This window comes from Rhinolophus sinicus, linkage group LG02, assembly GCF_036562045.2.
Source record: "Rhinolophus sinicus isolate RSC01 linkage group LG02, ASM3656204v1, whole genome shotgun sequence".
NCBI lineage: Eukaryota > Metazoa > Chordata > Mammalia > Chiroptera > Rhinolophidae > Rhinolophus > Rhinolophus sinicus.
In genome coordinates, this window is record NC_133752.1 from 98695970 (window position 1) to 98712210 (window position 16241).

At 46.1% G+C, this 16241-nt stretch overlaps 1 protein-coding gene across 2 annotated transcripts in view; it reads right to left on the reverse strand.

Moving 5' to 3' along the window:
• CAMK1D (calcium/calmodulin dependent protein kinase ID) overlaps positions 1–16241 on the reverse strand; it is a 376228-nt gene that overhangs the window by 17104 nt on the left and 342883 nt on the right. For both annotated transcript variants that reach the window (XM_074324976.1, XM_074324975.1), the window contains exon 7: positions 335–447. In XM_074324976.1, the coding sequence (XP_074181077.1) occupies positions 335–447 (113 nt within the window). The remainder of the gene's footprint in view (positions 1–334; positions 448–16241) is intronic.

Below are 16241 nucleotides of genomic sequence, written 5' to 3' on the forward strand. Positions count from 1 at the left end.
GGGGCTAATAGCAACACCACCTGACAGGCTGTCCTGAAGATGGAGCGAGACGGCACATGCACACAGCTTACAGCGCTCCGCGCAGTAAGTGTTAGCTAACATTGCTTCGGCCCCAGAGCACCAGACCAAGGCAAGGCTGGGAGGGGCGTGCCTTCGTTCACCCTGCCCCACGGTCTGTCAGGACCAGTGTCCCAGCCTGTCTTCTGCTTGGTAAGAATGTAGCTTCTGAAGCTTCCATGGGAGGCTCACGCTCATCCCGAGGCCCCGGGGCCTGTCAGGGTCTGTGGTCTGGGCGTAAACTCCTAGGGCTGCCCCCAGGGAGCAGGGCACCTACCAGAATCGGAGATGTCATCCCAGTAGGGTGAGTCAAACTCATATTCGGCCTTGAGGATCTGTTCAAAGAGCTTGGAGTCATTTTCATCATAAAAAGGAGGGTAGCCACAGAGCCTGGAAGACAAGGGAGTAAGGAGCTGAGACGCTGCGTCTCAGGGTGGCGGCCAGACACCTTGCCTGGAAGGAAGAGCCATTTTCACTGGAGCTGAGAAAACCTGCACTGTGTGTGCTGCAAACACAGTCTCAGCCAAGAAATCACACGTTCTGTGGGCACAGGTGGCACCAAAGTAAATTTATGATTTAATCAATACCAAAGAAGGTAAACTCAGGGGATAATCAAAGGTAAATACATACACAAGTCCACCTTAACTCTTTGCATATTATTCAACAGAGTCCCGTACACCCTAAAAACCTACCAGAGAGCACTCTGAATATGAATGTAATTTATTGATGTTATTGTCTGTAATATTGTCTCTAACAGATGATGGGCTGGTAGAAAAAAATATATGCGTTTAGTATGCATTTTAGGGCCCTCCAGGTTCATTTTGTTTAAAAATCATCACAGGAAGAAAAGGAAATGTTACAAGCTTGAGTACCGAGTTGTCACAAATCCCTCTAGACTGCACAGTACCACCCTCCCCTGCCCAGACTGGGTATTGGGACGCTTACATCTTGCCCATTCATAGGCAGTAAGTATAAACAGAAGCAGGCGCAAAGGGAATACGATCCCTGTTTTCCACTGAAGCCTTTCAAAGTTGATTTTTAAATGGATGTTGATGCAAGTATCACGTAGTTCTGGAGATACCAACAGTCATCTGACAACACAATAGGACTACACATTTTTATTAAATACCCCAAATAAAATTAGTTCCATATAACCATGAGTCCTCACTCCAGTTCTGCTATCACCTCCAATGTGGCCTTCATCGTTAGTAGGCCATTGGCGTCATTTCTGGAGCCAAATTTTCTTATCTGAACACGAAGAGGACAGACTAGAAAATTCCCAATATTCTTCCTGGCTTTACAATGGTGTAGTTCTACGACTCCCTGTCCCAATTTGCTTGGCTGGTCCAGACCCAGGGGAAGATCTGGCCTGTGCTTGAGGCCCTCGTGGGGCAGGGACAGGTCCAGGTTGGGGCTGTACAGCCGGGAAGGGGTAGGATTGGGTGATGGACAGTACAGAAGTCCAAGTGCACAGCTGGATGGCACAGAACTCATCCGACACAACCCAGAGGGTGGCGGCCACTGTGGGATTCTGCCCTCAAAGGAGTCCTGAAGCTGCCCACATAGCCAAACTTTGTTCAAAACATAGCTACAGCCTAGAGACCAGCTTACTGAGAACAAATTCACAGGAATCAACAGGTTCTAGACTTGCGAGGGATGAGGTTTTACAGCAAATTATAAATTTAATAAACAACTGAAATGGCCTGGGTACCGTCGCTGTTCAGCAGCTCCTGCCACAATGTGCAGCACTGCCAGCCAGGCTGCACAGGAGACTGGCTGACGACATTTTTAAAGGCTGTGAGACCTTCTGTGGTCTGATAAGATTCTAAATCATCTATCCCCACAAGGTTGATTTAGGGGCCAATTGCCTGGAAAATTTCATTTTTAAAGATTTGCTGCTTTTGGCAAAATGAGTAAGAGCCAGTGCTTCTGAAACCACCAAACACATATTTCACTGGTGGCCTGGGAAAGCCTAGAGCCACAAGATGGATATGTAAATGCGTCCCCTAATGAGGGTTTGGGCTGAAAGAAATGTGCATATTAGGAAAAGCAGACTGAGCAAAATGTGAGTTTGTCTTAGAAAATAACCAAATTTTATACATGTGAAGTTTTTGTTTATTAACAACAGAGAGTGTTTTATTTTACAGTTTGGCTTTCTTTTCAAGGAAAAAAAATCTTTAAGAAAATTCCAAGAACCATTTATTCTTCGTGTGCCAATTTTCTTAATGTATATCCCAATTGCTTCTGGTTTTAGCTCTTTTCTTGGGGGTGGGTAATAGAATATTCCATTTATGTGGCTGTGCTCAGGATGGAAGTAAAGGAAATAGATCTAGCTTGGAGACTAAACAAATTCAAAGAAAGGAAGAGGATTTTAACATATGGATTGTAAAAGAAGAGAAGGGCAGACAGAAGCTATAAAACCTTCCTTCGCAGAGCTCCCTGGCAGGCTATTTCGTTAAGAAGTTTGTGTGTCAGGCCCAAACAGGAGAAATAAAGGTTTTGGGTTGTTGATCTCCATATACAAACCGCTGACATCTGTGGTCCTGGGCCTGCCTTTTTGCATGTGTAATCTGTGTGATTATTTTATACACCAAACCATTTAAATAATCTACAAATTACCTGACCATGGGCACCATAGCAATAAAGCCATTGGCAATCATTCTAGGCCTGAAGTTCATGGTTCAGAAGAACCCTAACCTTGCCAATGCAATGACGGATGGTCACACGCAGCCCAGGCAGCACACCTTCACGGGCCTGTTCCATCACCTCCACTGGGGCCTCCGGACAGGCGTCCAGGGAGAGCACTCACTTTGGCCACATAGTTTGCCATCTTACCTGCCTGGGGCACACTTATGCAAATGTACTATTTGGTTCTAGTTTAGCCTCGACTGAGCACTTACTTGGGGTCAAAACTCCACGAAGACCTTCACTGTATTACCTCACTTAACATCCCCCCCCCCCCAGGAGGTGGTGTCCTTGACACCTCCCTTTGCCCTTTAGAGTCGCTGTCCACTCTGCTTGTCCCTGGAAGGCTGACCTGCGTGAACAGCTGCATGAGGGTTGAACTCTGACATCAGGTAGTGGGTCAGCTAGTGGGGACCCCAGTGGAGACAGTGAGGAAGGAGGAGTTGGGATGGGTATGTGTTGCCCCGGTCCTTCTCATCTAGCACCCAGGCTGGTTACAGCCCCTGACTGAGGGCTGCTGCTCCTCTCAAGGGAGCAGACGCTACCAGCCTCTCTCTCTCTGGTTCTGATAACCACTCCCCACTCCCCTCATCCCCTTGGATCTAGGGGTGTTTAGGGCTCAGCTGCTCTAAAGCTCAGGGTCACGTGCTATGCCTCGTGGTTCTCCCATACCACACCTTTTATAAAGTCCCTTGTACAATTCTCGTTTTAAAGGCAAAGAAACTAACATGCAGCAAAGTCAGGACTCCAGCCCTATATGTCTGTGTTATTAACTATCTGGCTCATTCACTAGAGGGAAAGAGGATTGAGAATTGATCCTTATGTTTGAATCCTGACTTTGAATTCTCTCTGCAGGTTATTTAGATTGCCCAGCTGCCCCTTCATCTGCAAGTAGAACCTTCCCAACCCCATTTCCCATACTCTCGGTCTTGTTGCCTAGATGCTTAGAGCTGGTTCCCTGCACACTGGGCACTTCCTTTGTCTGGACCAAGGTAAAGTATGCACTTAACCTGGGCTGCCTGTGCTTTGCCCCTTCCCCTGACTCTGATGCACCCTTGAAAACTAGCTGGGGTGTTATAAGGAAGACCTGTCTCCTTTCTGCTGGGTGTCTGCTCTGTGATCTCATGGCAGTGGTCAGAGCTCCAAGGTGACACTTTCTACATTGCATGCTGCCCTGACTTGTCTCTGAGTTCCTTAAAACAGCACCACCTTTTACATCTTACTTTTGTATTTGCATTCTCAGTGTCCAGCCTAGGGTCTACCCACAGAAGATGCTCAATAAATGCTTGGGTAAGTGAACAAATTCTGCAAGAAGAGGCTTCGTTGTTGGTTGTTGAGCGCCCTGGCTGGGTTCTGAAACAGATAAGAATCTAGGGTGCAGGAGAGCCCACCACTGCCCCAGCCCAGGGAACCCTCAAGCTCCCACCTACCCTGACTCTTCCCTCCTGTGCACTAGCCAATGGGAGCTGGTAGAAAAGCATGCTGCATGGACGGCACTGACAGACTTTCCAGAAGAACCCAGTGTGCAAGGCCTGGTGTTGATAGCAACCTGGCCTGTCTTTGTAAAGAGAATGCAACGTGGTGTGGGTTACCTACAATGCCACGCCAGGGCATGGACACGTCCCATAAAAGAGAAGGTTTTCCATGAAGGAGAAAGCTTTTAACATAAATGAATGTGAAATTCAACAATGGGCACCACGGCTGGCCCGGAAGTGCACAGTATTACTTGGAAACTAAAATGAGATAATAGCCTGAGAGCCTAGTGAGTTTACCACGGTAATTATGCTACAGGAAGTCATGTCCTTCCTGTTTGCTTGCCCTTAGCCATGGGTTTTCAGCCCTATGAAAATGGAAGTCTGCTGAACGGATTTCCAAATAATGATCCCATGCTCTTTCCCATTTTACGTACTTTTATTTCCATGTTCTTGCCTGTTTCTTAGAGCTCTGAATTACAGAATTAAGATTCTATTTTTCCTTATAGCTTTTGGTACCAGAGACAGACACAGAAAGGACAAGAGGGAACTGACATCAGAATGGTGGTAGGAAATGAGATATCATCTCACACTTGTTAGAATGGCTATTATAAAAAAATTAAAAGATAAAAATATAAGTGTTGGTGAGGATGTGGAGAAAATGGAACCCTTGCACACTGTTGGTGGGAATGCAAAATGGTTCAACCACTGTGGAAAACACTATGGTGGTTCCTCAAAAAATTAAAAATGGAAGTACTATATGATCCCACAACTCCTATTCTGGGTATATATCCAAAGGGAATAAAATCCGTACCTCAAGGAGATATATGTGCTCCAATGTTCTTTGTAGCATTATATATAATAGTCAAGACATGGAAGCAACCTCAGTGTCCATTGATGGATGAATGGATAAAGAAATTGTAATATATATTATATAATGTAATATTACTCATCCTTAAAAAAGAAAAAGATCTTGCCATTGCAACAACACGACATTATGCTAAGTGAAATCAGCCAGACACAGAAAGAAAAAAACTGCATGATCTCACTTATATGTGGAATCTAAAAATGTTTAATACAGAGAAGCAGAGAGTAGAATGGTGGTTACTAGGGGTCCGGAGGCAGAGGTAATAGGGAGCAGTTGGTCAAAGGGTACTAAGTTGAAGTTATGTAGGATGAATAAATGTGGAGATCTAATGGACAGCATGAGGACTAAAGTTACTAATATTGTATTATATCTTGGAAGTTTGCTAAGAAGGTAGATTTCAGATGCTCTCATCACACAAAAAAATAGTAACAATATAAGAAGATATATTAATTGGCTCAGCTGTAATAATCATATATACATATATATATACCAATTATCATGTTGTATATCTTAGATATATACAATTTTTATTAAAGAAAAAAGTGGTGGTAGAGAAAATGCCAGCCATGTTCAACATCAGGACGTGACTTTTAAGAAATGTTTTATTGTGGTAAGAAAACTTAACATGAGATTTAGAAGTTTTTAAGTGTATTGATTGCTGGCACACTGGCGTACAGCAGACCTCTAGAAGTTATTCATCTTGCATAACTAACACTTTATGCCCATTGATTAGTATCTCCCCATTTCTCCTCCACCCAGCCCGGACAAACACCATTCCACTCTTTAATTCTATAAATTTGATTATTTTAGATAACCTCATATAAGTGGAATCATGCAGTATTTGTATAACTGACTTGTTTCACATAGCATCATGCCTTCAAGATTCATCCATGTCACTGCAAATGGCGGGATTCCCATTTTTTTCTTTTTTTTAATTGGGGACTATTGGAGAACAGTGTGTTTCTCCAGGGCCCATAATCTCCAAGTCACGTTGTTGTCCTTCAATCTAGTTGTGGAGGGCGCAGCTCAGCTCCAAGTCCAGTTGCCATTTTCAATCTTTAGTGGCAGGGGGCGCAGCCCACCATCCCATGGGGGAATTGAACCGGCAACCTTGTTGTTGAGAGCTCACACTCTAACCAACTGAGCCATCCAGCCACCAGGGATTCCCTTCTTTTTAAAAGCTGAATAATATTGCATTGCAAATATACATCACATTTTCTTTATCCATTATCCATTCATCTGTCGATAGACATTTAGGTTGTTTCCATGTCTTGGCTATTGTGAATAATGGACATAGGAGTGCTAATATCTCTTTGAGATCCTGATTTCAATTATTTTGGATACTCTGAAATGGGATTGCTGGATCATATGCTAGTCCTATTTTTAATTTTTTTGAGAAACCACCATACTGTTTTCCATAATGGCTGCACCATTTTGCATTTCTACCAACCTTGTGCAAGAATTCCAATTTCTCCACATCCTCACTCACACTGTCTTTTTCTAAAATTTCTCAAAAGATGACATTCACATGGCCAACAGGTACCTGAAAAAATGCTCAGTATCACTAAACATCAGGGAAATGCCAACCAAAACTACAAGAAGGTATCACCTCACACTTGTCAGGAGGGCCATCACCAGGCCGTGACTTATAAAAAGCGTTTCCACATGGATCTCAGAGTACCTCATGGTCATCATTTTTAAACAGCCAACACACACATATTTACTTACGGATATGTGTGTCTTCTGGATACCTTAGGTATAGCATTTATTTATTCATCAAGTACTTCTAGTTTGTACCCACTATATATCAGGTACTGAGTTTGATACTGGAGATACAGTGATAAGTAAGAATCAGTTCCTGCCTTCAGCAGCTCAGTCCCATGAGAGAGGAAGACACAAACAGGTAATAAAAGCACAGGTAGGAACAATGATGGAGGTACAAAGAGGCTGTCAGGACTAGGAAGAGCATGGACACTGAACCCAAACAGTTTGCGGGGGAGGGGGTAGAAGCAGCAGACGCCTACGCTATGTCTCGGAGGATGAGCAGGAGTTTTACAGAAGACAGGGGGCCACAGATGGGTGTGGCTAGCTGGGAATAAAGGCACGGAGGCATAAAGATCACAGCTCATGCAAGGACCTAAGAGCAATTTGCTGCTGCTTCAGTTTAATATATAAGTCAGCGGATAGTGAGAGACGAGGCTGGTGGTAAGACCAGAGAGGCTGTGTTCCCCATACCAAGGTAGACAGTCTATCCTCGGGTAAGAGGAAGCCCCAAAAGGTGTAGACGGAGGAGGTCATGAACAAACAGCTCTGCCGCTGTGGAGAGGGTGGGTTGGAGGCAGGAAGACAAGTTAGCAGCTACAGCAGATAAAGGAAAGACAGAAGGCTGCAAGTGGTAGTGGCTGGATCAGGGGAACAGAAAGATTCCACAAGGAGATCAGACAACACTGGGAGGGTCTGGGGTCTTCCAGGGCGGTGAGTGAAGGCCAGGATGACACTCAGATCTCCAGCAAGCACTACTAGAGCTGCCGTCATCTGTGGTAGAGAACACAGGAGGGAGAGTGGGTCCGGGGCTGGTCTTAACATGTCACCAGAGCAGCTGGCACTTCCAATTTCTCCTTTCAGTGGACACGGCCCCACTCAGGAAAGCAGCTTTGTGCAGTTTTGTGTGTGTGTGTGTGTGTGTGTGTGTGTGGCGGAGCCTGACCCACCAAGGGGGGTACCCATGAGGCAGCCTGACATCAGTGGTAATTAGTTCTACTAATCACACTGGGTCTCGGCTAGGTTTGGGCTGAAGACTAAGACAGGCTGGAAAGAGAGGGAGCTGATGATACAAACATGGAGTGAGAAGCAGAGATGCCAGGGGGGAGGGAAGGGTGTGAGGACAGAGCCAGGAGAGCAGTTTCCAGGCTCTTGGCCTCACGAGTGAAGGTGCTGGCTCAAGAAGTAAAGGGCCATCAACTGTGATTAGATGGCCATCAGCTGTACCCAGTGAGCCATTGGCCACTAATATAACTGCCGTGGCTACACTGGCAAGAGGGAGTCGGTCGGTTGGCAGAAAAGTGGACAGCAGGTCACATGTCGTGTGAATCCAGCCTCCAGCGAGACTATAGTGGTATGACTCCCCTACCTATGGCTCCGTGGGTGTTCCTTTTTGGCCTAGTGACATCCTGCGTTCTTGTGCAAGGAGCGGGAGCTGAGACCCTGCAGGCCGCCCCGCACAACAGGGGGAAGGCCAGTTCAGGGGTGAGCCCATGAGAGGGGCCAGTGTCTGGGGATGTAATAGTGTGGGGGGCTTCTGTTCAGTCCACACAAACCCATGCACAAATCCCTTTTCCTTAAGGTAAATGGAAACAATCTGTTCCTTGCAACTAAAAGCGTCAACATCCCACAGAGGATAAGATGAGCATCTCTGTTCAGGCTGTGGTGAGCTGGCCCAGGTGCATGCGAATGCAGCCAGCAGGCAGCTGGGGACATGAGCCTGAAGCCAGGGACTTGGTCTGGCCTGGGGATGCTACGTCAAAGCCATCGGCATTCGCATGAAAGCTGGGAGAGGGGCTAAGATCACTCAGTGAGAATCTACAGACGCAGGAGCTGCAGACAGATCCTCCACAGGCTTAATCTGGCCCACAGACATGTGTTGCTCAGCAGGGACTGGAACGATGTGACTTTGAACGCCCGTGGACTGTGTTAATCTGGCCAATTCACCACAGTCCCCACTATTCCCTATTACACACTCAGCAGATCACACATTTACGTCACCTCCCCTCTGGCCCTCCACACCCTAAGTTGGTGGCCTCAAGTCAGAGGCCAAGGATGGGGGTCTGGAGAAGGCAACTTGAAAGGGGCGGAGGGGCCATAGCACTGGGTTAGATGCTTCTGGCTACAGGAGCTGCATAAGCAGTGAGCCCTGCTGGCCAGGCTCCACAGCCCAGGTGCCCGAGGTGCTGTGCATGCGTGTGTCTGCGTGTGTGACACGCAAGAATTCAGAGGAGTCAGAAGCATGACTTGGGTAATCAGGGAAAGCTCCTGGGAGGCGGTGTGACCTGTGCCGTGATTCCAGGGTGGTGCCCATCAGAATCACCTGGGAAGCTGGTAGAAACTTAAGATGATCCCAAACCGAATGCATCTAAATCTGTAAGGGCAGGGCCCAAGTATCTTTACTTTTGTCCTTAAAACAAAAACAAAACTGAACAGGTAACTCATGCCCATAGTTAAAAAGTTCAAATACAGAAGAGTATAAAGGGGAAACTTCCTTCCTGACTCACATTCCCACTCCTGCTATTAATTTCCTGTGAGTGCTGTACAGAAATTTTTTTGGCATATACACGTATGTATGCATGTGTGGGGGCACTAGAATTCCAATTCTCTGGAAGTTTAGCATTGACTATATGGCCGCATAAGAACAGCTAGTTTGTTTCCTTGTGAGTGCCAGCGAGCCCCCAGCATGAACAGAAATGATCCTTCTTCAAGGGGAATGTGCCTGATTTTTCCCTCTGAGGTTTCCATCGAATATCAGCTGGCCACTCTTTTCTGCTTTCTGATCCACAGTGAGTGCAGCCCTGTGGCCACCGCCCCCAGCTGCTCTGGGTCACAATGGCCTTCCCTGAGCAGGCCCCTCAGGACCCCACTGAGGACAGGGGGTGGAAAACTGCCCGTCAGGCAGTCCTCTGGCTGCACCCAAATGCTGACTGGGCATCGGCTGTGTCCCAGGCTGGGGGATAAGTGTTGAATGAGACCATCGGAATCCTATCCTCATGTCACTTATATTCTATTTGCAGGGGACGGGAAACACTCAACATGAAACTTCAAAATAAACAAGAAATACAAAAATAGACAGGAATGATAATGCGGTCATGGAAAGCCACTGCATTTCCTCCTCCACGGAGAATACTCCTTCCCATACACTGCTCTTCTCCGCCATGTCCACCATGTGGGGCTCCCAAGCTCCACGTGTGGGGTCCTTGTTCCGTGATGCCTCTCCTGACCCCACCCTGGCCAGGGCAGGCACCCTCCTCTGTGCTCCCCAGCTGTCCTGGTACCGCTGTTATGGCACCCACATTGGTTTATATCCGTGTCCCATCATCCCCTCTGTTAGACGCTGAGCCCCCTGAGAGAGGCCACATTCATTTGTGCAGTCCCGTGCTCAGCCCAGTACACGCTCAGCAAAAGCCTGCCTGATGAATGAGTCTGTCTGTGTGTCAGCCTTCCAGGACTGCCACCTCCACCCCACTCACCCCACCCTGAGCACTCCACGTCCTCTGTCTTGGGTCCTCTCAAAATATGTAAAAAAGAATTATTTCATGCTTATTACTTTTATCTTCCCACCTTAATCCTGAATTCACGGAGGAAAAAGACCACGTCACATACTGTATTGCTCTGTAGTTTTCATTAGCACTTGACAATATTCCATAATATTTGTTGGATGACTGTTCTGTGATAAACAGGAAATGTTTACATGAAGCATTTATGTATGCACGTGTGCACATGCGTGAGCAACGGCACACGTGAGAGCCGACTTATAAAGTAGGCAGCATACTCTGATGATGGGTATGTACTGTGGAAAAACGAATGCAACTAAACTTTCCCAGGTGTTATAGTTTTTCAGTTATGTCTGCAGTGAAGCTGAACGGCCCACAGCATCGGCCGTAAGTGACATCCTCAGAGCAGACGGAACAAGCGCAACAAATCTTCAAGCGTTCTCTGTGCTCACATTTGCCCCATGCCCTGATGGTTTCCTCACCTGTCCATCTCCCTGCCCTGCAGTCTCTCCCGCCAGCACATGTCCGTATGATGACACAACTCACATCATCTCCCCATCCCCGCCCGAATCCTCAAACCAGGATTAAACCATACAAGAAAAGTATGTTTGAAGAATTTTGTGTAGAAGGGGGATTTGCACAGAATCACAGAGTTCTATTCTGGGGTCTGGAAGTCACCATCGGGTCTAAGCCCTCATTTGGGAGACTGTGAAAGTGAGTCCCAGAGAGAGAAAGAGACGGCCTCAGGGCCACAGCTAATGCAGACCTGGGCGTGCATCTGCCAAGGACTCTGGCGCAGAGCCACAAAAGCCATTTCAACCCAATTCTACAGGTAATTATTTAGCACCAATGTTATGCCGAATGCTGACCATGTAACAGACAAGAAGACAGCCCTTGTTCTTCCTCCTCAGAGTTCAGAGGCCAGCCATATTTGAATAGGGCAATGGATAGCTGACTTTTCTACAGAAACTAATTATGTTGTACGTGTCCCCTGAAAGTTAATGACAACAGCCACCATCTGTTGAGCATTTACTGTGTGCCAGGCACTGGCTATGCAACTTACACATATTGTCCCATGGAATGTGCTCTTATGAGGTAAGGATTCCAGTCTTCCACTTCCAGATGAGGAAATGCATGAGAGATTAGGCGACTTGCCCACATCTAAGGGGCAGAGCAGAATTTTCATTTTCCTCAGCCAACCCCAGAGCCAAGTCATATTAACCTTTAAGCACTATAGTCAGATATGTCACTGCAAAGATGGAGAAACACCACACATGTTCTCTTCCTAAATCTGCTTCTGAAGTCACGGTGTGGTGTTGTGTTTTCATATATTATATGTTTGGAAACAAAGCCAGAAATAAGGCTATAAGACCTGCCAAAGAAATAAAGAACAGCTCAAGTCCTTGCAGTTAGGAAATCAACACCTAATGTTTACACAGCCTCCTTTCCAGCCAGGACCATTGTGACCCTATCTGTGGGAGAGAGGGATGGGAGAAAAATGAACCCGAGTCTGTACTGAACCAAATTCCAATACGATCACATCCAGGAACCTTTGATCAGCACTCCATTCCCACGCAGAGGTGCGAGGGGACATAAAGGATAGGAAGTCTTCATCAAGACCTGGTGAGAATCTACAGAACTGTGCAGAAGTTCAAGCATGCCTCCCTGACCCAGAGTAACTGGGAAATCAAGTAATGTACGAGGTGTGATCAAAACATATGGTGAATGTTTAAATAAAAAAAATTATTACAGTTAAAGACACATTGCCATTAATCCCCCTCAAAATACTCCCCCTCACTTTGAACACACTTATCCCATTGTTCTTGCCACTTTCTGAAACAGTTCTGGAAGTCCTCTTTCCTGAGTGTCTTTAGTTGTGCTGTCGTGGCTGCCTCGATGTCCCGAATCGATTTAAAATGTTTACCTTTCATGGTCATTTTGACTTCAGGGAAGAGCCATAAGTCATGTGATGCCAGATCTGGTGACTAAGGTGGATGAGGACACACCGCAATGTTTTTATTTGACAGAAATTGCCGTATACCAGACGTGACATATGACATGGAGCGTTGTCATGATGGAGGATGAAACTGTTTGCCCATTTTTCTAGCTGTTTTTTATGCACTTCATTTTTTAAATGCTCTAATAAGCCCTTATAATATTCAGAGTTCACTGTAGTGTTTCTGGGTACACACTCAGCTCACACAATTCCATCAAGGTCAAAACACACAATTAACATCACCTTGATTGAAGAGCTTTTTTCACTGAAGAGGGAGAACTGGGTGATTTCCATTGAGAACTCTGAACTTTGGTCTCAGGATCATAACCATTGACCCACGCTTCATCTCCCGTGATGACATGTCTTAAAAAGCTGGAACCTTAAGCATCACGATTGCATGACTCCAACAAAATTGACAAACACTGCAGTTTTTATTCGACAGTCAAAAGGCACAGAACAAATTTCACACTCACTGGCCTCATGTCCAAATCTGTGATTAAAATGCTTTGAACAGAACCATAAGAGACGTTCAGATCCTCAGAAATTTCCCTAATAGTCAACCCCCTGTTTGATCGAATCATTTTGCTTACTTTCAACATTCTCTTGGGTTTTTGATGCTCTTGGGTTTTGATGCCGATCTCTCCCTGTCTTCAATCAATTCACAAACATTATGAAATTGTGTGAATCACTTGTAAACCATCTTCATGGTCACTGCAGCATCACCATAAACTAATTTTAACATTTTGTGTGTTTCTTTAGTATTTTGTTGCAGTTTGAAACAAAATTTCATGTTAATACATTAATCATGATCCATGATTTACAGCACACTTTAAAACACATCTTCTCTCAACTGTAGCTCACACCCAACTGAATGCACCAAACAAGTTGAAACTTGTCATACACTGTTACTAAGGTTTGACGTGCCGCTTCCCATATTGAAGATCCCTGCCTTTCCGTTGGATGGCACTCGGCAGCAGCAGTCACCGTATTTTTTTGATCACACCTCATACACACATAAATTTTCTAAGCACCTGAAATGTGCTTCTTAAGTGCCAAAACTTACATTAAATATTTTATATAAAGGGCATTTGAGTGCAACAGTGCTGACAACTGAATAATCATCAGAAATTGGCAACCCAGAATTTGCCATTTTAGTCTAATTGGATGACAGTGCTCTGAAGGAGAAGTGATTTTTTTAAGGAAAGGTTTGTTGTCTGAGGGCTAACACAGACTTTATTTCAGAGAGGTTTCGTGGTGTGGTCTCCTCAGCCTGGGCTTTCGAGAAACAAAGACACAGTATCAAATCTGGGCTCCAACAAGCACCGGTTGAGTGGCCTTGGGGAAACTATCCTGTCTGCGAAATGCAAGTAATAATGCCCACCCCGTAGAGAGACATTATAACATATATAACATATGCTGTCCAACAATGTATATTATATAAAACACACGTGCATAGAGAGATGGATGGAAAGATGTATAGGTGAAAGGTGCGACACATGACAGCACCTGTCACGTAACAAACATTAGATGCCAGCTCCTTCACATTACCCATCCTACAGCTCCATCGAATCCTGTTCAGGTTCCTTCAGCTGAAACATTCTGAAGTGGGACACTGTTCCCCATCAGGAAGAGTGACGTGAGGGGGACATAGGAGAAGGGGAGCCCCGAGGGACTCAGTCCAAACTAGCCAACTCTAAACGTGAGAATGAAGCAGCATATATTTAAATTTTGTGCAAAGCCTCAGAAACATCCCCTCATGCCGACACATCCTGACCTGAACTTCTAAACTGCTAGAGAAGGGAGAAGGCGCATGCTGCCTCGGGCCTGCCCACTGCTGTGAGTACGGGGACAGGATGTGCCAGAGGCCCGCATTTAAGTGGCGAGCTCTGTGAACCAATACTCCCAAGCATTTAGCCCAGAAGCCTTCAGCTCCAGGAACCGCTCCAGATTTCCCGAGAGCATTCACTCAAAGGCACGTCTGTGAAAAAGGAGTCAGTTTTATGCAGTTAGACCAGGGCACCCTTTGGGTCTCTCCTTAGGAAACCAGAGTCCACTCGATAGATAGCTCTGGGCAGCACCATCTGCCTTTCCACCTTAGCACTCAGTAGGTTCTCAAGTGTTAACTGAATGAACGTCTGGGGCCTGTGCTAAGGAATCTGAGTTTTATTCCTCTTATTCTGGTTCACATGACAGACTTTAAAAAATAATAAACCGAAGCAAAGCTTTTGAAGCTGATAAATCTCTTGGACTTACTAAGAGCTCTTGGACTGCCCACTTAGTTGGCAAAACAGATTTTAGCATATTACTGAATGTATAGACTAGAATGACCAATGAAACCCAAATCATTACAAAAAGGTCATCCAATCACTTCAGTAACCACATATTTGATTATATTCACTCCAGAGTGTTCTCCTTGCAAACTGAGAAGAGAGCAGGCTGGAGAAACTAGGAATGGTTCCCATATGAGAACCACGTGCAGACGGACGTCAGCAGAGTACTGTTGATGAGAATGCAACGGATAAATGTTCCATGTCAGCCCCTTGGACCTGGATAGTGCCCTGAAAGCTGAGAACGAGTAAGCAGATCGGGAAAGATCTAGGGGAGAAAGGAAAGGAATATTGGAGGAGGAAAAGGAAACACATTCCTTAGAAAGTTTATACACAACTAGAGCTAAGACTGGGAGCCAGGAAGGGAGGGGAAGAAGACCAAACAGTTCCCCAAGCGTGAGAACTTAGCAGCGTACACCATTTAGAGTAAAATAGTTCAAAACAAATTCTGCACACAGTACAGGCTTGGACTAGACAGGACATGTCCAAAGCTTCTGTATGTGATCCACTTCCAAGTGTGTAACTGTTTGATTCTTGCATTAACCAAACGGACAGCACCTTGGGGGAGTCTGGGGAAGGAGGACAGAGGTGCTGTGCCTCCTCCTTTGGGGTGACACACGACTGAGGAAGTTCAGACAAAACCACTTCCAGCTCAGCTCACGCTACCAGTGGCACAGAGGGCATGGCGGGGAGGGGGAGGATGAGTGAGGTGGGCTTCCAACTGCCAGGAACGTTGCAGCAGGAAAAACACAGCAAAACTTTCAGCAAGCTAAAATTAGTTCTCACGAGTAATGAATTGCATACTGAAGCCCCGAGGGGTGCAGACATCCAGTCTGGAGGTGATTAACACAAGCTAACGGATGATTGGGAACTGGGCAGATTTCCAATTCAACTTCTGCATCTAGATATTGCTTTCTTGGTTGTTGGGCTCCTATTCCCTCCCTTCAGCGTCTCCCTTTCTCTCTCTCTCTCTCCCTCCCTTTTCTCTCTTGCGCGCGCGCACACACACACACACACACACACACACACACACAGTCTGACTGGTGAGCAGTTCTGAGTACGTGCAGACTAACACCTGCATTTGGGAAATGCCTTGTTATCTCCATCCCCTTGGTACCACCATCTTGTTGACCTTGGTCTTTGATTTCATTTTTCGTTTGTCTCCTGGCCTCCATTTAGTCTCACAATGCACTTGTGAGGATGACCAGAAGACAAGCCCTTGGAGCACGGCCAAGAGATCTGAAGCCAGAGAAAGTGGTCTCCGGTGCTGTCTAGCCGCCGTGCACGGTGCTATCAGGTGCAGAGTCACGGGCTTCCGGCCCACGCTTCCTTAATTCTCCCACCGCCTCCATGAGCATTTCCTGACTTGCTGGTGTGAAGTGAAACCTCTCCTTTTCCTGTCCCCACCTCGGATCCTTCTAGCCACAAACCCAGCTCAGAGTAAGTGGTCTGAATTCAGGACTTGCTACTGCACGTACGGGGGAGCTGGCCACTTCCTTCTCTGTGTGCTTTGGGTCTTTTCACGCTTACACACTGCCTGTTTGCTGCTTCCATGCTGCTGTGGTACATTCCAGA